Raw genomic sequence first — 24861 nt, 5'->3', positions numbered from 1 at the left:
TTTTATTTCACAGATTATGAAAAGGTCCTGGAGCTTGATCCAAACAACTTTGAGGCTACGAATGAACTTAGAAAAATTAACTGTGTAAGTTTAAATTGTTGCTTTTGGGGTATGATATACTATTGTTGTAATATATGCAATAACTTAAAAGAACCAATTAACTAAATAATGACACAGTTGGTATTTTATTGCTGTATTCAGAGCATTTGGTCTTTACCACATTCAGGATAGTGATAACCTTTTGACCCTGGGAAATGTTAAACATAAGTTATAATTCCTCCCGCACAAAAATTACAGCCATACTGTTGGATAGTGACCTTAATGTATCATGCATGTTAATCCTTATGCTTAGAAATGCATTTGTCATGTATGGCCCAGTTATCCTGAACTTTGGAAACAAACCAAACTGCACAGAAGTGGCAAAAAAGGCCATTGCATTCACTTGTATAGTCTCCAGCTATGCATTTTGTGTTGTTTTCTGTCTTTTCCGAATATTATTTTCATGAAACTAATATTTGTATATAAAGGGAAATTGAGTAAGTAAGTTGGGAGTGGGTAGCACCAAAGCAAATACTGTATATTAGTTAATGATGCATGCAAATACAATAAAGCAAATTCAAAATCACAAACTAATCTAGGTCTGGTTAATATTAGGTGTAGCTATGCATCTTTCACTCATTTTGGACTTCTTCTATTCTTAAGATAATGGGTTACCCAAATGGTAGCTAAAGTCGTCTGGTGTGCTTTTGAAGTAAAAGCAATATTGTGAGCAATATTTAAACTGAACCTATTTTAATTTTAGGAGTTACAGGCATCTGGTATAACGCCACAACAAAAGGAAGAAACAAAAGAAAATGAAATTGTTTTATCTGCAGAAGATATAAAAGCCATAGAAGCCCAGAAACTGAAGCAACAAGCAATCGTCCAGAAAGACTTGGTATGTATGTTTCTCAGGGAGAAAATGAATTGTAAAAATGGGGGAATATGCAGGGTGCTAGATAAAGAAGAAATACAATAGGCAGTGAAATGTACATTTCATTCAGCAAGACCATGCTACCTATCCAAGGCTTCGGTTTCTCATCCAAGCATTGGTATTAGTGCTGCAGTGCAGCCCATTCCTTCTGTCAGCAAGAAAAGCATTCCCAAACAGCTGTTTGATTTCTCTTGTATACAGTAGAAATGTACCGTGGTGGACATTGATTAATATAGAAAGTTTGGCTTTTATACAAAAAGTCTGGTAAGCGATGTTGTCAGCACTTACTTTCTTACTGCTACCTACTGCTACCTATTAGGGTTTCCTGCTTTGGAAGCTTAAACTTGATTGATGGTACATCAGAGAGGAAGCTGCTAGGTTCACATTTCAGTAAGCAGCTCTTCTCATCTGACATATGAGGAGCTCTCTCCGGGGTGTGGAATTTTTTTTTTTATAAAACTACTTGTCCAAGGGACTAAATTGGGGTCCCAATCTATTTGTCTTGGTGAGTAATGTCCTGGGGCTTTTAAAAACGAAAAAGGGCTTTATGCTGACTTAAACTTTTAATGTTTTTAAATCATGTAAATATTGTGTTTATCTCCTCCTCCCTTCCCTGTCTCCAGCACCACACCTGGGGACAGCTGTCCTGGGACTCCCAGGTTGGCTGAGACAGCAGGGGGAGCCAGTGGATCTCACTGCTGTCAATCACAGCCAGTGAGCTAATGAGGAGAGAACAGGGGTGAGGCTGAGCCATGGCTATGTGTGTCTTTTGGATGCATAGAGCAGGGCACAGGAGCGAGCATGCACCAGTGCCCCCATAGCAAGCAGCTTGCTTTGGGGACATTGGTCAAGGGGGAGGAGCCAGGAGTGCCAGCGGGGGGACCCGAGAAGAGGAGGATAGGTGCTGCTGCTTTTTTTTTTAAAGCCGAACCTTTAATACCACTTTAATCCAGCACTTCGGTCAGCAGTGTAGTTGAAATCGAACATCCTGCAAAAATTTAAAAGGGCCCTGCACTTTCTGCCATGGTGACACTGCATAGCTGCCAACATTTTAAAAGGACACTTTACCGCTGGGCTCATCTTAGCTTAACATGTTCAACGCTGTCATGTGGCATCAAGGAACATTTTTCTGCAAGGAATTTAGTTAGATGACAAAGGGGATGGAGGGGATTCTGAGATTTGGCCCTCTCACCTCTTACCGATACACCTGTGATCCCTCCTTTTTCTAAACCCATACTGCGAAGACCAGGCATCCTCCCCCTCCAAGTCCTGCAGCTGAAGCTGTGTCAATGATCCGTCCTCCAGTCTGGTTCACTTTCTCCTCTGCATGTTCTAGTTACTCTGCTCCCCCCTCCTCCTCCCCTCCTTGTGTTCTTCCCGTGGGTGTGAGCACGAGGTGCGCCTGCTCCTCGAGACCAGTGAAAGAAGCCCAAGAGCGTGCAGGAGGGAAGTGTGAAAGCGCATGCAGCCAGCTGTACTCTGTGCCAGGGCTGAGTGGACTGTGACAGGCTAGTTTTGAGCCTAGCAAAAAGTAAAGCCTGCTGCTTGCCCACAGCAGGGCTAAATGTAGGAAAAAAAACACCTGCCTGCCACCCGGAACTGCTTGTCCCAGGCGTCAGCCGATATGATTTGCACATCCCTGTCTCTGAAATCTGGCTTTAGTAAGGTTGCATGGTTTTCTACTAAATAGAAGTAGGAGTTTACCGTTTGGCTTTATTTAATTCCTGGCATTCTTTTTTGTGTCTATAAATGGAGCTTTAAAAACAGTATTAAAGCCAAAAATGTAACATATTGTAACTTAGCAATCCATAAATGAAGTGGCTGCATTCGTTTTCCTTTTTTCCAGCATTTTCACTTATCCCAACAGTAACACACTTCCTTAGAGTGGCTCCACTTGGAATGGAGGAGCAACCGAAAAACCCTTGGACAGCAGCATGTCAACATGTGGAAAGTGTTAGATGCCCAGCAGATTTAGACTGACTTAACTACCAAATTTAAAGCCAAAGTCCATTTTTACGTAGTTACAGACACAATGTTTTCCATTCCGCATAAAGGTTTTACTTAATTAGTTTAAGACACAGGCCGTGTTACACACATTCAAAAAATGTCATTATAATACACAGGACATGTGTAGCATGTTCAGTCCTTGTGCCCTGCTGCCAGGACCCTCCTCTACTCCCCAGAAATTCTCTGCTTTGATAAATCAAAGCCAGAGTAGCTGTGTACACAAAACAGATCTGGCAACTGCTGCTGTAAAAAAAAAAATGCTCTCTGACTCCGTATTTAAATGAAGATGCCAAATGGAAAGATACAAAATAACATAGTTACTTTTGTATCTATTCTGTTCATTCACTTGCATATCAAAGGGCTGAACTTCAATCTGCAGATGATGACAGTTAAAACAACCTGACAAGTTAAAAAAAAAAAAAAACATTTTCCACTGTTTAATCCCTTAGTAACCCTTAGTTTACCCTAATCAGCCTTAATTATCTCATTCTTTCCTTCTCCATTCAACTAATATTTTCCTGTGGAATATTTGTTCATTTCTAACATAAAAAGAATTAGCATGTAAACGTTTGTTGTTTTTATTTGTTTTGTTCATTAACATGTTTTAGTGTCACATTTAAAAAAGAGCAGACGTGCTAACCACTAAGCCACTGTGCCACCCCACATATCAGTTATATGAAATGTTGGGTTAACATACTCTTTGAGTAATGCCAAATTTATTGCCCAGTAAATAGGTCCATAGCAAAAATGTAAAAATTGATCTATTCCACAGGGGATGAGCAGTCGTGAGAGGGTAAGTGGTTAAAGAGTACCTGCATACTTGCATAAGTGCGCACCTGCATAACTGCATACTTGCATAAGTGCGTACCTGCATAACTGCATACTTGCATAAGTGCGTACCTGCATAACTGCATACTTGCATAAGTGCGCACCTGCATAACTGCATACTTGCATAAGTGCGTACCTGCATAACTGCATACTTGCATAACTGCGTACTTGCATAACTGAGTACCTGTATACTTGCATACCTGCATAATTGCATGAATGCATACCTGCATGGGTGTGTAACTGCATAACTGCGTGATTGCATACCGGCATAATTGCATACCTTCAGTGAAGGAAATAAGTGTTTGATCCCCTGCTGATGTTGAATGTTTGCCCACTCACAAAGAAATGATCAGTCTAAAAATCGAATGGTAGGTGTATTGTAACACTGAGAGACATAGTAGCAGCAAAAAATTCAATAGAAATGCATGTCTAACAAATGATGCACTGATTTGCATGTTCATGAGGGAAATAAGTATTTGATCCCCTATCATTCAGCAGGATTTCTGGCTACCAGGTGTCTTTCATACAGGTAGCAAGCTGAGATTAGAAGCAGTCTCTTAAAGGGAGTGCTGCTAATCTCATTTTTTTACCTATATAAAAGACACCTGTCCACAAGAGCAATCAATCAGATTCCAAACTCTCCACCATGGCAAAGACCAAAGAGCTGTCCAAGGATGTCAGGGACAAGATTGTAGACCTACACAAGGCTGGACTGGGCTACCAAACTATCACCTAGCAGCTTGGTGAGAAGGTGACAACAGTTGGTGCAATCATTCACAAATGGAAGAAACACAAGACAACTACGAGTCTCCCTAGGTCTGGTGCACCATGCAAGATCTCACCTCGTGGAGTGTCAATAATCATGAGAACAGTGAGAAATCATCCCAGAGCTACAAGAGGATCTTGCCAATGATCTCCAGGCAGCTGGGATCCCAGTCACCAAGAAAACAATTGGTAACACACTACACTGACAAGGTTTGAAATCCTGCAGTGCCCGCAAGGTCCCTCTGCTCAAGAAAGCACATGTCCAGGCCCATCTGAAGTTTGCCACTGAACATCTGAATGATGCAGAGGAGGACTGGTTGAAAGTGTTGTGGTCAGATGAGACCAAAATCGAGCTCTTTGGCATCAACTCAACGCCGTGTTTGGAGGAGGAGGAGGAGGAATGCTGCCTATGACCCCAAGAATACCATCCTAACTGTCAAACATGGTGGTGGAAACATTCTGCTTTAGGGGTGTTTTTCTGCTAAGAGGACAGTACAACTGTACCGCATCAAAGGGACGATGGACAGGGAAATTTACCGTCAAATCTTGGATGAGAACCTTCTTCCCTCAGCCAGGACATTGAAAATGGGTCGTGGTTGGGTGTTCCAGCATGACAATGACCCAAAACACACGGCCAAGGCAACAAAGGAGTGGCTCAAGAAGAAGCACATTAAGGTCCTGGAGTGGCCTAGCCAGTCTCCAGACCTTAATCCAATTGAAAATCTGTGGAGGGAGCTGAAGGTTCGAGTTTCCAAGCATCAGCTTCCAAACCTTAAAGACTAGGAGAGGGTCTGCCAAGAGGAGTGGGCAAAAATCCCTCCTGAGATGTGCGCAAATCTGGTGGCCAACTACAGGAAACGTCTGACCTCTGTGATTGCCAACAAGGGATTTGCCACCAAGTACTATGTCATGTTTTGTGAGGGGATCAAATACTTATTTCCCTCATGAACTTGCAAATCAGTGCATAATTTGTTAGAGACAGAATAGCAACACAAAATTCAAAAGAAACGCATGTTTCAGTGTTACAATACACCTACCATTCGATTTTTAGACTGATCATTTCTTTGTGAGTGGACAAACATTCAAAATCAGCAGGGGATCAAATACTTATTTCCTTCACTGTATATACTTGCATACCTGCAAAGCAGCATCATTTGGTATTGGCAGCAAAGTTGCTACAACATGAGCTGCAAAATGTTTAAAGGAAGGCCTTCCAGAAGGAGTAGTGGGTGAAACATAGGCTAGAGGGGCACATGTGCACTGCCATAAAGCCAAAGGGACTCCAGCCATAATCCACTGTGTTCTCATCTCCCAATAGAACAGAAACATCAGGTGTATCTGAAACACTAGTATACAAGATAGTGAGCGCTCTCTAACAATGTTAGCAGCTAGAACACTATAGGCAACCACAGTGCCTCAGAAATATATCAATATGACCTTAAAACAATAAAGTGCAGCGCTTAACCAGGTGAGGAAGACAATAAGTAGGTAACCACAGTGAGTGCTTAACCAAGTAAAAAAGTCAATGTGTAGGTATCCGCAGTAAATCACTGCATGGATGCGAATTCCCACGGCCTCCACTCTGTCAAAATAGTAGAAATGCGCACTCACCGGAAACGCATAGGATATGCGCATGTGTGATTATGCATCACAGGCAATGGGAACATCAGAGGTTAGGCAGCCAGGCATCTCCCTCATGGTGGGTCATCACAGACTCTTTGATAAGGTCCAGGGGTCCCCTTAAGGTCAGCCAGGTGTTGTAAAGGAATCTCCTCTCAGGATGGCAAAAGTGTTTTCACTGTGGGAATGAAAGCTCCAATAGGAGCCCCAGAGACAGATGCCAGAAATAGTGTAGTATGTCCAAAAATCAGTGCTTTATTGAAAAAGGTAACAGGGCAGTAACAGGGCAGTATGCATGTAAATCATATTATAATGACATAGATATGCAGCAGTACTGACCCTTGATAGTGTTGACCGCCGGGCCTCCTCGTGGCTCCGGCGCTGGAATGACGTCACGCTCTGCACAGCTCCTCCTAAGGCCTTTCGTGCTACAGGCACATCATCAGAGGGGAGGCTGTACAGGAGCGTGACCGACGTCAATGTTAAAATAGGAAAAACGGCACATGCGCAGTTAGCCGCGGCCATTTTCCCGGAGAAAGCATGTACTGCGCATGCGCGAGCACGGCAGCGCCATTTTGCCGTGGATCCGCGATCGTACAGAAAGCAAGGGGGAGACACAGAAGTCTCATAACACAGGATCCCAGTGCCGTTTGTTAGTTATGCCGCAGACCCCAGGGACTCTATGTCAAATATTATTACCCTTAATACAGTGACAGTGACACTAAAATAACAGTACCTGTGCGCATGATGTATGGGGTACAAAAATCCCCTTCAGTGATTGGCATAAGATTGCAATAACGGACCACGGCAAGATGAAGAACAACATAATAAATATAATAAATGAAATCATACAAAGACTTATATAAAAGCAATGGAGATAAAAACAAGGTATAAGATCTGGGCAGTGAATAACAAAATTAGTGATACACTACCCAATCAAACCAGAGTAAATGTAATAATTGTATACATTACAAATACTCATGATAAGTATGTATAAAACAAACAGGAGATAAAAAGAGGTAAAAAAGACCCTAAAAATAGCCCATAGAAAAGGCCGTCATGATCGTTCCTGCAACCGCCATAAAAATTGGGAAGTCAAACGGGGCAGAAGGAAAGATCATAATACTAATATGACCAATAAGTATTGATCAGTCAGGCTGAATGAATATCCGAATAAAATGAAACGGTATTCCAACACATGGAGAAGAAGCACGCTAAGAGTGCAACTAAATGCAGGGAATAGGATTAATCAGCAATACATGTCAGACAAAAATAGGCTCAAAATACATAAAGCAGAAATGGGAAAAAGACATAAACCACTCAGCTGTTAGCAATGAAGCAGTTTACGTCTACCTCAATGTTATGGCCTAAAGGGTGTAAAGTTTGGAGCTCAAACACCCATTTAGTCTCGGCTTGGGAAACCGCCCTGGTTTTGTTAATACCCCTCCAATGGTTATTGATCACATCGATACCAATGAATTTCAGTGAAGATGGGTCATTATTATGGTGAAGGCGGTAATGGTTCGATAATGAGTGCTCCCTAAACCCCTTCTTAATGTTTGAGACGTGTTCACGTAGTCGATCTCGTAGACGTCTTGTTGTCCTGCCAATATATTGTTTGCGACAGGGACACTGCAACAAATACACTACAAATTTACTATAACAAGAGATAAAATGCTTAATGCTGTATGTTCTACTCGTGATAGATGATTCAAATGTGCTGACTCTCCTTTTTCTAGTATTGTCACACTTACAAATAATGCACTTGTTACAGGGGTGAAACCCTTTCAAATCATTAAACAGAGATATGTTTTGAGGAGGGTCGACGACATTTGGTGCAACCATAAGCCTAACAGCCGTTGCCTTCCGAAATACAATTTCAGGCTTATCTGGTAAAATTGTTGTTAAAACTGGGTCCATTTTTAGAATGCCCCAATTATCATTCATTATTTTATTAATCTTCTTATATTGAGTTGAGAAGGATGTGATGAAGGGGCATATTTTCCTTTGATTACTCTTTGATTTATCCATCAGCATGGTGTTTCTATCCATCTGCGCTATTGTCCGTATAGTGTGATCAAGGGTTGCCCCATTGTATCCCTTCTCTAAAAACCTCTGCTTTAAAATGTCGGCCTGAATATGGTAAGTCTCATCCTCTGTACAATTACGCCTAATTCTCATCATCTGTCCTTTAGGGATATTGGACAGCCATTTAGGGTGATGACAACTCCCAAGAGGGATGAAACTATTGCGATCTGTTGTTTTGAAGAATGACTTAGTAATGATTCTACCCATGTGGTTAACAAGTGTCAAATCTAAAAAATTTATTTCTTCATGACTATAGACATATGAGAGCTTAATATTAAGGCTATTATAATTCAATGTATTAAAAAAGTTCTTAAGAGACTCCTCCTCCCCATTCCATAAAAGCAAGATATCATCAATATATCTTTTATAAAACAACAACTCAGGCCAATCTCTGGAAAAAATGAGGTCCTCCTCCCACCGGGCCATGAACAAGTTAGCCAGGCTGGGGGCAAACTTAGCCCCCATAGCCACACCTCTAATCTGCAAAAAGTACTCTTTATTGAACCAGAAATAGTTCCTGAACATCGCGAATTCCAATAATTCTAAAATGAAATCCTTCTGGGTGGTATGTAGGGAGCTGTATTGCGTCAAGAAGAAATCAGCTGCCTCCATACCATCATTATGATTGATGTTCGAGTACAAAGAAGCAACATCGGCTGTTACTAAAAAAGTATCAGGTGAAGTGACAATGGTGCTAACCTCATTGAGAACCTGTTTGGTGTCTCTTAGGTATGCTGCAGTTTGCAAGACAAGCGGTTGTAGAAAAAAGTCCACATATTCCCCAATCCTGGAGCAAAGTGAGCCAATACCGCTTATTATTGGCCTCCCCGGTGGTTTTACGGGGTCTTTGTGGACCTTCGGCAGTATGTATAGGACTGGTAGTTTCGGTGCTGTTGGAACTAAGAAGGCTTTTTCCTTTTTATTCAAAATGCCTTTGTCATAACCTTTGTTAATGATCATTTTAAGAGACCGTTTGAATTCAATCTTGGGATCCTTAAGTAAACGGACATATGTAGTGTTGTCACTCAGGATATGGTTGACTTCACTAATGTAGTCCTCCTTATTGAGAACAACCACGCCGCCACCCTTGTCAGCTGGCCTGATCACCAGATTGTTCCTTTCTAATAATAGTTTGATAGCTTTAGAGTCACCTGATCTATCAAATGCTCTCTTATCTGGTAGTAATGTTAACTCTTTCAAGACTTTATCCCTGAATAAATTCACGTAAGTGTGGGTTTGCGGAGGAGGGTTATAAGTGGATGCATTGTGTAAGTTGGAATGAGTATATCTATCAGTTGGGGCATCCTTAGTGATAGGATTAGTGGTGAAATACCTTTTCAAGGATAATTGTCGTGCAAATTTATGTATGTCCATATAGGTTTCAAATCTGAAACACTGCATTTCTCTGCCATTGTATCTACTCTTAACACGTCAGCCTCACGTCACTAATAATGAATTGGCTGCGGCATTGACAGGCCTGGAAGTGCCGGAGTGATTGCTTCTGAGCGCAGACATTGCTAGTATAGTTCCTTTCTGCATGCTACGTTCCTACTTTAGGTTGCCTTTGGCAGAAACCTTAGGACAGATTTATATGGTGGAGAACATATTTAAATGAGGGCACTATGCCTGCAGTGATCTCCTGTCTTAATAAACGTATAACTTGTCTAGATTTTTAGGACCTAGCCGACAGAAGACTGGAATCTAATCTGAAAGCGTCTTTTTCCTTTGCTGGCTCTGCTATGCAATCTGCTGTGACAGCCATTGATGTTTGCCAAAGCCTGGGAAAAAAAAAAACAAAAAACAGCACATGTAGGGGAATTTATGGAATCACCACAGGCTGTGGTTTGCAGATTTTGCATTGGGCTTTGATGTCAGTTCACAGATGCAGGGTTCTGTGCTTAAAAAATGTGCTGCTGAGTTGCCCTGTAAAAAGTGGTTGGCAGGCTTTCTTTTTCACTGAGAATGCATGTTCGTGAGAATTGGACAAATACATTTAAGAGATCTTCAGGGAAAGAGTTCCCCTTTGCTGCCTAAAAAGAAGGGCAAGCTTCTGGTTTATAGAGGAATGGTTGCTTCACCAGCTGGTACTTTGCCATCCAGGCAATCTTTTTGGAGCTCAAAGGATTCTGGATCCAGAATGAAATGACAGGGCCAGAGGGCTGGCCACAGCTCAAGAAAAAGTCCTGTCTCTGAGAAATCAAGTCCTGGAAGCTAAAATAGGCGAAGATTCCATATCTCCCTAGCTCCCAGTGCATCATGGGAATTAGACTGGTGGATGGTTCCTCAGAACCTGGACAGAGGAAAGTCTTTCCTCCCAGTAGTCTGGTGGATAATGTCTATAAATGCCAGTCTGTTGGGTTGGGGAGCCATTTTGGGATTTGCCTCAGTACAGGGGTCTTGGTCTCCTCAGGAAATGCGTTTGGAGCTTTGGGCTGTTTGGTTTGCACTGGATGAACTGGTTGTGTGGTCTTCCAGAAAAATTTCTGCCCGACAATACCACAGCGGTGGCATGTATCAATCAGTAGGGCAGCACTAGGGTCAGATTGCCCAGGAGAAAGTGAGTCATATTCTGACATCTAGGTTCAACAATAAGGTGGACTTAGGGAACTTGGTGGTTAATGGCCCTTGAGCAATTCCAATACGGCCAGACCTGTCTCAGGGACTAGTCTTGCACTCTGTTTTACAATTGCTCAGTGAAAGTCTGGCTATTGAAGCCCAGGTGCTGAAGGATTGGGGTTTGTCTGGGATGGTTTTCTCTACTCTGTTGAAAGCAGGAATCCGGCATGCAGGTGTATTTACTCTTTGACTTGGAAGTTTTATGTGTCCTGGTGTGAAGCCAGGAAGTGGCATCCTTGGATGTTTTTGATTGAATTTTGGCCCTTCTCCATACAGGAATAGAGCTAAATTTGCCTTTAAATACCATTAAAGGCTAGTTATCGGCTCTGTCTGTTTTTCCAGAGGCTGATTGCTTCACATTCGTTATTTCGTTGTTTTGTTCAATGGTGTCCAGTATGGTTCCACCTGTTAGATCTGCTTGTATCGTTGTGATTTGAATTTGGTTTTGGCTGTTCTTCAGAAACCACGTTTTCATCTACTTTGTGATATTCCATTAGTCTTATTGACTCAGAAGGTGGTTTTTACTTCTTTCTTTTTTTGGTTGTGATCATTTTGACAAGAAGGGTATCACAGCTGGCAGCTCTTTTGTGTAAGGAGCCATTTTTTGGTCTTTCACCATGATAAACGAGTGTTTCAGCCTCCTCCATCTCTTTTGCCAAAAATGGTTTCAACTTTTCTTTTTAATCAGGACATTGTCTTACCTTCCTTTTTTTCTGTAGTCGCTTTTTTTTTTCGGTACATGCGTTCACAAGGGTTTACCTCATGGATATGAGAGCTGTAGTGGATACTGTTTTTGGCCACAGCATGTTGCAGAGAGCAGAGTAGGTTCCTTAGGATTGATGATGGTTTTTTATGTCCCTCCCTCAAGTGCATTGCTTTGGGACATCCTACATGGTAATGATTATAGCCTGCTCTGTGTCCAATGATGTACAATAAAGAAACTTGGATTTTTGCTACTTACTTATCTTTAAAATCCATTTCTTGGCGTACATCATGGGACACATTGCGTGCTACAAAACTGGGGGACTTCATGTATGGGAGGGGTTGTATAGGGGAGGACTTCCTGTCTGTTTTAGGTTTTCCAGTGTCCATTCACCTATAGGTTGTGCATAACCCAGATGGTAATGATTATAGCCTGCTCTCTGTCCTGTGATGGACTCCAAGAAATGGATTTTACAGGTAAGTAAGTAGAAAAAACACCAGTGAAGGAGAAAAATTACCTGTTTGCTAAATTTTTTAATTAACTAAGGAAAAACATTTTTTTTCGGAATTTTGGTATTTTTTTGTTTGTTTAGCAAAAAATAAAAAAACGCAGTGGTGATCAAATACCACCAAAAGAAAGATCTTATCTGTGTCAAAAAAATTATAAAAATTGTGTTCGGTTACAGTGTTGCATGACCATGCAATTGTCATTCAAAGTACAACAGCGTAGAAAGCTAAAAATTGGCCTGGGCAGGAAGGGGGTGAAAGTGCCCTGTAGGCAAATGGTAAAGAAAGTTCACCTTTACTAATCTCTGGCCTGTCTTCAAATGTCTCATAATAGTTTCTTTTTTTTTTATTAATAATTTATCTTTTTTATTCCTCATTTTTGGATACTTGTTCTGTTCATGCAAAATAAAATGCTTTTTGAAATCTTACAGGGTAATGCTTACTTTAAGGAAGGAAAATATGAGGCTGCTATTGAATGTTATACTCAAGGAATTACAGCAGACAGTACAAATGCACTGCTACCAGCAAATCGAGCCATGGCTTATCTGAAAATTCAAAAGTAAGTATTGTATATTAACAACTGAAGTAGGGAACAACTCCACTCCCACTTGCTATTCTGTATTGAATAGGCTACGGCATGGTTTGATACTAAGCAGCATTGTTAAAAGTCTCCAGAGACACAGTGGGATTATCTTTCCCTACTCTGTTGTTCAGGTAATGAGTATTGCTCAGGTGTATTCCACCCAGCAGTGTCATTTATCCTTTAACAAGCAGTATGGGAAAGAAACCTACCCTATTTCTTCCAAAAAAGAATAATCTATTTTGAATTGCCCTTAAATGTTATTGCTTATACCCAGATTTTGTTTGCAAAAAAGTTTTCCTTAATCGACCAACATGCACTTTGTAAAAAATGTGATTTACAGATAATTTGCTCTGAAGATAGAGGATCAGGACCGTTCAATAAAGGTTGTGTTCCTACTACACAAACAAAGGAAGAAAAGAATGGCAACAGTGCACGATTGGTTAATGCTGTGTATTATGGTTTACAGTAAATAACTGCTTGAAAGCTCAGTCATAAATGTATATGTGTGCTGCAATCTCATTAGTATCTTCCAAGGTCAAGGTCATTTTACTCCACTAAGCAATCACTAAGCTTTTCCAAGAATTTCCAAGAAATCCCTTTGGAGATCTTTGTGTGAATGGTGTGACATTTAAGTATCTGTTAATACAAACAAAGGTCATAGCAAAGTTGACTGTGAATCAATATCTGTTTTCCATTTTGTGCTAAAAATGTCTGCCACAGCAATTTATGTGACAAAAAAATTAGGTAAAGCAGATATTGCTACGGCTTTCCAATGTTTTGTAAAATACTTTTCTAATAAAATTTGCAATAAAACAATGTCTTGGTTGGTATTTCAGATACAAGGAAGCTGAGGAAGATTGCACACAAGCCTTAGCTCTAGATACAACGTACAGCAAAGCTTATGCCAGAAGAGGGACTGCAAGAATAATGCTTGGAAAACTGAAGGAAGCAAAAGAAGGTGACTAATAAAAAGCTAAATGGCATTTAGATACTTATTCATAAGTCTAGTGATATACTTTCATAGATAACGTCCATGTAATGTCAGAATTCGTTAAAGATTCATTTTATTTTTTTTTAAATAACAAACATGTCTATGCTTCCCTGCTGTGTGCAGTGGTTTTTCACAGAGCAGCCTGGATCCTCCTTTCTCGGTTCCCCCACAGGCTCTCCTGACCCTCCATCTTGTCGGGTGCCCCCACAGCAAGCAGCTTGCTATGGGGCACCCACTGCTCTGTGTCCATTCACACATGGAGCCATGACTTGGCCCCACCCCCTCTTTCTTCTCATTAACTGACTGGCTGTGATTGGACAGCAGTGGGAGCTAATGGCTCCTGCTTGCTGTCTCAGCCAATGAGGAGGCAGAGACCTGGGCCAGCCGAGGCTGTCATTCACATCAATGGATCGCGATGAGGCTCAGGTAAGTATTTAGGGGGCTGGGGGCACTGCTGAACACAGAAGACTGGGGGCACTGCTACATAGAATGCATGAAGGTAAAAAAACCTTGAGCCTTTACAACCACTTTAATTAGGTTGAACTACATAGTTATTTTCGGTAGGTAGTTCATTTCAATTTCACTTTTCTGAATATTATTACATTAATGCACTCCTCGGCAGTAGTGTACATTACTTTCAAGGAAGAACACAGCAAGAGCAGTAGCAGATCAGTCTTGGGTAGAACTTCTTGTTATAACCTTACAAACAAATGACAACCACCCCAACCTATAACTAGCTTTTGCAGAAAGGAGCACATGGAAGGGCAATGCACATCAAGAACAATCAAAAATTCCCAGCTCAATTACCAGCTAGCCTGCAACAATGCCAAATGGACCTTGTCCTATAGTTCAAATTGAAAACACTATATATATATATATATATATATACATATACACACACACCGTTTGCGCTATATATGCTCCTACCTGGGAGACTCTCAAATTATAGAGGCCTTCAAAATTGGGAGCATCAAACCCCTCCTTCCAAGGCACACAATCTCTGGGGGGGTTTAGGGGACAAGGACCTCATCCCATCTGTGTCGGGGGAATTATTGGAATGTGAACGACGTAGATCCATGTCAATCACAATGCACCACAGCTTCACAATGCTGACTCGACAATTTTCATCAGGTGCTACTGCTGTGGTAGCATTACTACCACTAAATAATCAACAGCTTCTGTTTGTAAGTAAGCAATATATTTTCCTGACACCAAGGGAAAAAAGGTGACAGGGGAGGGAGCTCCAGTGCACAGTCTGTGATTGACAGCTTTAGCTCTGTTCCTGTGTGCTCCATGAAGGTGAGGGGATGTATCTTCCCTCCAGACAGCTTTCAGAGCTCCCATCACTGAGCTCAGCAGAGCGTAACTTCAGCTCCCTGCCCCCTGTTTTCTGAAAACACAGATAAGCTGTATACATTCTTTAAATGATGTAGATGAGAGAAGACTACAGATAAACAAGTAAACTTTATGTAATTTTATGTAAGATGATTTGTTTCATCTCTGTGTATCAGTATCACCTGAGGCTAGTCACTTCCCTGGGTATATGTAAGGGATTACAACCACTTCTAGGCCCCTTTCTCCGCTGATCCCTGCTGAGCAAGTGGATGACAGGTCTGTGTCCACTCCACTGCCGCAAAGCAGACGCAGACACAGCCTGCTGTTTTGTATGGGGCGGTCGGATGGAAATGGACTGCCTGTCCATTTCCACGTGACTTAATTCCGATCCGCCAGACGGATGGGGAATGGATCCCTATCCATCTGTTTTTAGTGTACAGGATCGGATGCCAGCAGGTGTCAGCGGACACATGTCTGCTGACACATGGCACTCCATGGAGAGCTATGGATGATCCGATTGGGTCCTCCTGAAAAACGGACCTGATCAAACTGTCAGTGTGAAAGGAATCCTCAAAGAATGGTATTTAAATGATTTGTGTATTATTAATGTTGTTCTTTAGGCCACATTAAAAGACCTTCTCCCTGTTGAACTGTATTTTTTCAATGTTTGCATTGGCACATGTTCTACATGACAGTGCACAGCTACACACATATCCTTTTTTAACAAAAGCTAATCAGAGTTAGCTGACTTTATGCTGGGTTTGTCAAACCTCCTGCAAGCCAAATTTTGCCCGGTTCGTTCATCCCTAATTATGACTGTTTGAACAATATATACATTACATGGCAAGTTTATAGCAGAGCTTGCCCTAAAAACTGCATGTCAATTCATACGGGGATAGAAGTATGATTTGTTTAGCCTAAAAGGAAATTCTTCCCTATTTTGCATAATTTTTGTGCATAAAGTGGCCTTTGCTACTAAATAAAGCCTCAGCAGTGACTTCTGAGAGGGAAATCTGTGAGTTACATTGTTGCACTGGAGGAATTTGACCTGCCTTGTCTAACTGGGACAGGCCTTTTGCTGTTCTTAATTAAACAGACAATGATTCCTTCATGTTTCTAGCTTAAAGCGGAATTTAAAAAAAAAAAAAAGGGGTTTCCAAAAACAGTTATATTCCTGGCATGTGCTGGGAATTCTGTCACATTTGCTTGTGTTCTCAACCAAATTGTCAAACCATCAAATGGCTGGTGTCATAACTGATCACATGTGCAGCACCATGGCAGTTGAAGATCAGGCAGAAGCTAAGATGGCAGTTTCATTGGCTGAAAATTATAGGCAGGTTTAGTTCCACTTTAAGGGTTGTTAGTGAGCATTGTCATAGAGTTCTATGACGGCTTTGGAGACGCTTTGAAGCACCAAGAAACTGACATGGAGTATCATTTTTGAAACGAAGAAAAGCGAACACAGCCGTGTAAACAGGACTGTAAGGTAACCATTTTATTTATTAAGAGGTGCTTTGATTGGCATTAAGAGCGCTTTATAAAAGCATGTCAGATGCCACATTTTGAGGGGAGCGTAAAGGAGCCCTAAGGGATTCCGACCCTTTGGCTGAGGTTGTTTTTTGTGAAAGCCAACGATAATTGTGTTTGTTTTTTTTTCCTGAGATGATATACTGTTTACTTTAGTGGCTGTAATTGTCTTGCCAATGTGTGCTTTTTTGTAAGACTTGTTATCTTCTCTATAAAACAATCTGGAAATTTATAGTATTATGTTGACTGTTGCAGATTTTGAAGTGGTTTTAAAACTGGAGCCTGGTAACAAGCAAGCAATATCAGAACTGGCAAAAATATCTCAGGCAAGTATATTGACATAAGCTGCATGCTGTGAAAGGTAATATTCTGTTTGTGTTGTCCATACATCCCACATTCACATGCATGATCTTTGCAACAGTCTTCCATTAGTCATCGGATTAAATATTTTGATATTTTGTAGCTGTGGTGTTAATAGGGTAGATGTCATTATTGGCAAGGTGGTCAGTTTTTTAACAAAATTTAGGAAAAAAAATCCACTGTAGAAATAAACCTGATGTATTGTTAGGTATTTATGAAATGCTACGCTAACATGGTTGAAAAGCAAAAAATAAATAAATAAAATCAGTAATTGAAGTCTTACTGTTATATGTGGCAGTACTAGAGATGTGTACTGTGTTAGCTATCGATCAGTGCAAACAGTTGTAGTTATTGATACCTTTTATTTATCGGCTAACTGACGTTTCTAAAGATGTCAGCTTTTGGAATCCTTAAGATCCCTTTTGTGGACTGTCCCGAAAGTTTGCATCTTTACTAGCTTAAAACGGAATTTCATCCTAAAAGGATGAAGAATGTATGTCCCACCCTCCTCTTACCACTTTTGGACATTTTTTTTTTTTTGGGAGTGGGGCATACTTGGTTTTGGTAGGTACTTACTCCCACATCCGGTCAGATCGCCTAGGTGATTCCACTGGAAGTTCAGCTCCCCCCCTTCCCCAGCTGCCTTCTGGGATATGTCACACAGCTCGCACATGTGCAGTGGGAAGTCAGCTGTGAAGCTTCAGGGAGTCACAGCCGGCTTCCCACACTAAACATGTCAGTGTCAGGGCCCCGAGGAATGGCGAAGAACAGGCCCAGATGCAGACGGTGCAAGACACATGGACAGCTAAGTGTCCTTTTATTAAAAGTCAGCAACTACAGTATTTGTAGCTGCTGACTTTTATTGTTTTATTTTTTATTTCTCTCAAAAAGGCTTAAGAACCTCTTTAAGTTACCTAATAAAAGGTATCACCTAAACCCATGTTTCTCAAGTAATGGGTCACAACCAGGGGTAGACTGGGCCATGGGGCAAGTGCCCCCCAGGCCTCTCTAATGCTCCAATAAAATGTCCGGTGCCCTGACAACATATCTTAATGAATACTGCTGGTTGCACTAATATAAATGTTAAGACAGCCGGGACCGCAACTACGGCTGGCCTTAATATTTGTATTATTGTGGCCAGCCAGGCCCATTAAGGTGTGGTACGCACTGTGCCTTTACAAAGCGATCCTATGGCCCCTGCGCTTAATCGCGCTCATTCCTCCTTTCTCCGCTGCAGTGCTGAGAGGAGGTGACATATAACTTTGCTTCCTTCCAGCCAGCCAGCTGTGCAGGAGGGAAGAAAAGCACCACTGGACACTAGAGAATGACTCCGCTAGATACCTTTCCTGGGTTGTGGCAGGGTGATTGAGAGTGCATTTTGAACGGAGTGAAAGAAAACAGGAAAGCGATGGTGATGGGGGGGGAGCGCAAGAAAAGGGGGTCAAGGTGGGTATTAAAGGAGGGAGTGAAAGGGGGATAAGGAAAGAGCTTAAAAGGGGAAAGGAGGGGGGGGGGCAAAAAAGGGTGGGCTAAAGCAGGGCATGGAAGAGGACACTGAAGCAGTGCATGAAATGGCGGGGACTGAAACCCCTCACAGAAATATTGCACAAACAATATTGTTTATTTAAAAAGCCACTGAAGACATTAATACTCTTAACTTAGTGTTCCTTTGAGAGAGGTAGAGGAGGCATTACTCAGCTTAATGGGCTATTAGTGTGAGGTAGAGGGGGCATTGCTTAAAGTTAGGGGGTACTGGTGGATTTTTGTTATTTTATGTATGCTTAAAATAATTATTTATTTCAAAAATCTAAAAAGTAGTGTTTTATTATGTAATTTTCTTGCCATGTTTATTTGTAAACGGGAGGAGGAAGAGTTTCTGCACCATGGGCCAATGTGTGACTCTCGTTCCCCAGGTCAAAAGTTGCCAGCCCTTGTTTTAACCCCCTCATGACAGTGATGTACAAAGTACACTAAGTGTCTGTGACTACATGCGCACATTATATGCCACCTGCCTAACCTTGTAAACACTCTTAGCTTTATGTTTAAAATTACAGAATTTAGCAAAAAAAAGTAATTAAATCAAAATATTTTTTTTTTACCTCAACAACACTTTCATTTTCACTAGCGCTGTGATTACTGCACTATTTTGGAAGAAAGTCATTTGTTTGCTGTTTAAAAAGTGCATCTACAATACTGCACAAGTTGTTTTGTGGAATAAATTATAATGTTTCTGAAATTAAATTATTTTTGGGTCGTGACTTAATGACCACAAACAAATGTGGGTCTTGATGTTCTACAGGTTGAACCACTGACTTAAGCCAACCTTTTCCAATGAGGGTGCTCAGGTTTCTTCAGGGGTGCCTTGACAAAATGATTAAAAATTGCCCAAAAAATTGTATACAAGCGAGCAGGTGGATCAAGCCTGCCTTTTAGTTACGCAGTGTCACAGGTTTGCATTGTGAACCATTAACATCTTCCAGCTACTGGCGTCCTAACAACCAATGACTTCATCAGTTGATAAAAAGGACATCAGGTGCCTGCATAGCATCCTTGTGCAAGGGAGAGAAGCATTGCAATACAAGTCAGTACCAGTGTGAAAGGTTTAATTGCTTCGAAAAATCACTCATGTTGGGTTGTCCTACATGTGTGGATGTGGCTGCATTATGTAACACTATTAGTTTAGTTTTTAAATTATAGAATAGGGTGCCTTGAGATCGTTCATAATTTTAAATGGTGCCTTGACTGACAAAAGGTTGAAAAGCACTGACTTACACTACCAACTTTCTGTTTTAAAACACTGCACCTATGCTAAAAAATGTAGAAAATTCTTCTCCAATTTCTACTTTATCTTAAAAAAAAAAGAAATGTAGACTGCTAGAAATAATGTGGAGGGAACAGGGTGACCTTTGGAGAGTTGGACACCTGAGTAGGTAGGTGAACTGAGGACAGTAAAAGGTTTGCTTGTGGATGGGAAAAAAAGCATTGCACTACAGCTGGGCAAGGACAGAAAGATTATAGTCTGGGTAAGCAGATTGTTAACTGGGAATTGGTGGGGAGGGGGCGATAGTGGCCACTGGAGACCCCAGTAACTAGAAAAGGGCAGAAAGTTTTTCAGCTGGCCTTTAACTACATTTCATATGGAGATAGATAGTGGCCTGGTTTGAATGCATTTGTGTTTTGTAACAATTTTGCAACCCCTACTAGATTTTGAAGAGTGGTAATTTGCTGCATATAAAGTGCCCTACAGAAATTTTTACTATTTTACTGTTTTGCATGAAGAATGCTTATAGAACATCAGCTGGGTATGTTTTTTCCTTTCATCCTCACTCTTCTTTCTTTCATATTAAGCTGACTACACTAAGCTAGGAATGTCTGCCTGTGCTATTCTTTACATTCTTTGCTTTACATGTGTAACTACATTTTTCAGCATTTATTACAAAAACACAAACCTTGGAAATCTGCGGTTTGCTAATGAAACTCTCTGTTTAGTTTTCTTTGCAGTATTTCACATCTGTTTATGTTTATTTATCAAGCCTAGCTTCTAAAGGGTTTATTTAAGGCTCATTTGCACCGGAACGCTGTATGGGAAACTTGTGTCCCGTGTGTGTTTCTCGCATTATGTTCAAAATGCACTGGGTGTGCAATCTGCTGCAGGCATCAATATAATCCTAACAACACCAGAAATGCAGGTAGAAAACGCAATGCATTTGCTTTCCCCATATTGCATGGTACTAAAGTACCATGCAATCCAGTGCAGTGTGTTTTTGAAAAGTGGTGCATGCTCTATTGGTGCGATCCAGTGCATTTTCAGCCCTTTCAAATGGATGGACTGAAAATCGCACTGGACCGCACTAAGTCACACAGGAACACAAACTGCTGTCCTGTGCCCCCATCTCTTACTGGTGTGTGTAGATTATAAGGGACAGAAGCAAGAATAGTGAATTGTTCAAGGGAACCAATGGTGAATCACTGCAAATGTCCAGAAAGTGATCATGGGCAGTAGCTATAACATATCCTGTTATAAATACAGCAAATGTTATTGAGAAATGAGTTGTCCTTTGAAGGTATGGGAATCAAGGTTTGTAGTGAATGGGACTTGGTCTTGTGAACTCTCATACAAAGACTAGTCTTCATGAATGCAGCAAAAGATCTGATGAGTATTCAGTGGTTAGCAATCGGTGAAGGATTGAAAAGACCAGTTGTTTAACCATTTGCCGCCCGCCCTATGGCCGAATGGCGGGCGGCAAATGTCATCAGCGTTCCGGGTTGGACGCCATATGGCGTCCTCCCGCACATGCGCAGATTGCGCTCCTGCAGAGCGGCGCGATCTGTCACCGGCCGTGTACCTCGCACACGGCCGATGACAGATCTGAGTATCGGGCCCATTGCCGGTACCATGTGACCTGCTGTGACCAATCACAGCAGGTCACATGACAGTTGTATACAATGGATGGCTTCATTCATGCCATCCATTGTATACTAGTGCCAAGCTGTGAATGGTCACAGCTAATCACATGCACATGTCATGTGATTAGCTGTGGCCAAATCACAGCTAAGCACAAAAAAAAAAACCCTGAATGGATCGATGTCATTCAGGTAAATGCTTGCTTATAGCAAAGTAATTCTTTGCTATAAGCAAATTGTGTAAAATTTGTGTAAAAAAAAATAGTGAAACTAACTTTTTTAATTTTCTGAAAAATTATGACAAAAAAATACAACTTAAAAAAACTCGCCATGCCTCTTATGAAGTACGTCGGACTGTCTACTTTTCAAAAAGGGGTCATTTTGGGGATATCTGTACTGTTCTGACATTCTTGGACCTCATGAAATTAGATAGGCCGTCAGTACTTCAGGATTGATCAATATTCAGATCTATGCCATAGTTTGTGAACTCTATAACTTTCCTACAAACTAAAAAATACATCCTAATTTGGGTTATTTTCACCAAAGACATGTAGCAGAATACATCTCGGCCTAAATTTATGAAGAACAATTATTTATTTGCAAACTTTTATAACAGAAACAAAGAAAAACTTTTTTTTTTTCAAAATATTTGGTCTTTTTTTGTTAATTTAGCAAAAAATAAAAACCCCAGCGGTGACTAAATACTACCAAAAGAAAGCTCTAGTTGTGTGAAGAAAATGATCAAATTTTAGTTTGAGTACAATGTTGTATGACCACGCAATTGTCATTCAAAGTGTGAGAGCGCTGAAACCTGAACACTAGCCTGGGCAGGAAGGTGTAAAATTGCCCGGTATTGAATTGGTTAATATTTCAATCTTAAAGTAATTTTTTGTAGTCTGTGTAAGAACAGTGTAGTCTTTGAACACAATGTAGATATTTATGAATTCATTTACTGCTCTAGGAACTTGATGAGAAAACAGTAATGCTCGGCCAGAATGATCTTGCCAGTCAAAGCAAAGAGAAAGATCACAGGAAATATGTAAAACCAATTGAAAAACCCTCACATCTGAGGTCTAAGGTAAGTGCTCAACATCTCACAGGCATTTGCCTATGTAATATAACACACTTGAGCCTCATGTTTGTTATTACATAGTGGAGTTATTAGTTTAAGATTTTGTTATTCAGTACACATTGTATGCTGCCATTTTTTCTGTCCACATGTACACTGGAAGACAGTAAGTGGTAGTTTAGGTATTGGTAAAGTACTGTATGTTTATCCTTTATTTGTAGCAGAAAAAGCTAACAATATTTGATACATGACTTGAAAACTGTACTGTTTTATGATTTGGTTTACCTTTTAATATTAGTTTTAGAACAGTGCATTCTTTTGTTTGTACATGGTATAGTCTTATAGGTATAAAAAGTTCATGGTGAACACTGGATTACAGTAGTTCACCTCCTTGATCATTGTGTTTTGTTTCCATATTTAAATATGGTTTCTTTTTTTGCTTTCCTCACATAAACAATTATTGTTAGGTAAACTATACAATGTTGAACTCCATAGTGACAGAGTAAATGTTAAAAATCTAATTTTTTCTAGAAAATTACTAAGGACTCCAAAAGATTATATATTTTTTAAGCAGAAGCCAAGGACAATTAAATGGTGGCTTTTGGCACTTTTTATGTCATGCAGTATTTGTGCAGTGGTTTTCCAAATGAAAATCTTTTGGAAAAATAAATTTTTATGGATTTTGGTGCACACGAACACAATATAATACCCACTTTTTTGGTAAAATATTTGGTAAAAATGGGCAGCACAGTGGGTTAGTGGTTAGAACTTCCACCTCACAGCACTAGGGTCGTTGCTTCAAATCCCAACCACGACACTACGGGGTTTATTTACTAAAGCTGGAGAGTCCAAAATCAGACTCCCTTCTGCATAGAAACCAATCAGCTTCTAACCTCAGCTTGTTCAATGAAGCTTTGGCAATGAAACCTGGAAGCTGATTGGTTTCTATGCACAAGTGAGTCTGATTTTGGACTCTCCAGCTTTAGTAAATAAACCCCTACCTGTCTGGAGTTTGCATGTTCTCCCTGTGTCTGTGTGGGTTGCTTCTTGGTCCTCTGGTATCCTCCCAAACTCCAAAGACATGCTGGTAGGTCAATTGGCTCCTGTCTAAATCAGCCCTGGTATGTGTATGTATGAATGTGAGCTAGGGACCTTAGATTGTACGCTTCTTGAGAGTTTGGGATTTATGTGAATTCACACTTTATGTAAAGGGCTGCGCTACGTAAATTGACGGTGCTATATAAGTACCTGTAATAAATAAAGAAAGAAAAGATGATGTTATGCTGAGCAAATACCCCCTTCCACTGCCTGTAAAAGTAATCAAGCAGCTTCTTAGCTGCTAGGATTACTATCATATGCAAAGAAATCGCTGGGTCTGAAAAATTATAATTTGGTCATCGCTGCAGCAATGACCGAGATATCACCCTTCCAATCTAGCAACGTACCAGTACATCACAGGGCATCAAGTGATTAAGCATCTCCTCTCAGAAGTTGTGAAAATTACACATGGTTTGAAGTTAAGAAGTCTTGAATACGTCCAGCCAATGTTTGCTTATAAGGTTGAAAATTTTTCAAAATGTCTATGTAACTAAACATAGTCCTGAAAGCAAAAAAACTTATGTCAGACATAAAAAAAAACTATTTCAAATAAAATAATAATAATGGCACATTATATTCCTGTCTCTGTTTTGGCCACAGTCCAGTGTTCTGAGTTTTGTATAAGTTCCCAATGCAACCTCTCTTATGATTTTAAATTTAAATTCTGAATTTATTTCAGTCTATTAAGTTAACCAATTTAAAGCTAACTCACGGACTATTGTTTGGCTTTAATGCAGTGGTGAGTGTATTAATAAATATTTGTCAATAAATGAAACATTATTTTGTAACTGACTTTCTTTATATATATATTTTATATACTTATTTTTAATTTTTTGAAATGTTAGATGCCATAGAGAATTCTCATATCTCAGTATGTGGCCTTTTAGTCATAAAAGATGCAAGGCAAAAGTCAATTGATTAATGGTTTTTAAAGTGTGAAGGGCTAAAATCAATATGGACTTGGCAAAAGATCATTGCTTTATGAAAGCAATTGATATGATATTAACTACAAAGGAATTTTTGATAAATATGACTTTGTGTAATACGATGTATAGTAGACTATAAATACCCATGTTTATATACATATACAATGCTGTAAAAACGTTTTAGGCAAGTGTAAAAAATTCTGTAAATTAAGAATGCTTTCAGAAATAGAAGTCTTACTAGTTTATTTTTATCAATTAACAAATGGAAAGTAAATGAACAGAAGAGAAATCCAAATCAATATTTGAGGTGACCACCCTTTGCCATCAAAACAGCATCAATTTTTCTAGGTACACTTGCACACAGTTTTTGAAGAAACTCGACAGGCAGGTTGTTCCAAACATTTTGTATAACTAACCACAGATCTTCTGTGGATGTAGGCTGCCTCAAATCCTTTTGTCTCT

The 24861-nt window shown here is 40.3% G+C and overlaps 1 protein-coding gene across 2 annotated transcripts in view; it reads left to right on the top strand.

Annotated features, from left to right (window-relative positions):
* RPAP3 (RNA polymerase II associated protein 3) overlaps positions 1 to 24861 on the top strand; it is an 89709-nt gene that overhangs the window by 29200 nt on the left and 35648 nt on the right. Inside the window, exons 7-13 of one of the 2 annotated variants that reach the window (XM_089674021.1) lie at positions 14 to 84; positions 803 to 937; positions 3753 to 3773; positions 12538 to 12665; positions 13526 to 13647; positions 16798 to 16868; positions 22268 to 22384. In XM_089674021.1, the coding sequence (XP_089530147.1) occupies positions 14 to 84; positions 803 to 937; positions 3753 to 3773; positions 12538 to 12665; positions 13526 to 13647; positions 16798 to 16868; positions 22268 to 22384 (665 nt within the window). The remainder of the gene's footprint in view (positions 1 to 13; positions 85 to 802; positions 938 to 3752; positions 3774 to 12537; positions 12666 to 13525; positions 13648 to 16797; positions 16869 to 22267; positions 22385 to 24861) is intronic. The other variant, XM_089674022.1, reaches the window with a different exon arrangement.

The sequence above is a fragment of the Staurois parvus genome, unplaced genomic scaffold (genome assembly GCF_062004578.1).
Source record: "Staurois parvus isolate SC_StPar_1 unplaced genomic scaffold, SC_StPar_1.0 ptg000147l, whole genome shotgun sequence".
NCBI classification, from domain to species: Eukaryota; Metazoa; Chordata; class Amphibia; order Anura; family Ranidae; genus Staurois; species Staurois parvus.
The sequence above is the reverse complement of the archived record's forward strand: the minus strand, read 5'-3'. Positions and strand labels throughout refer to the sequence as shown.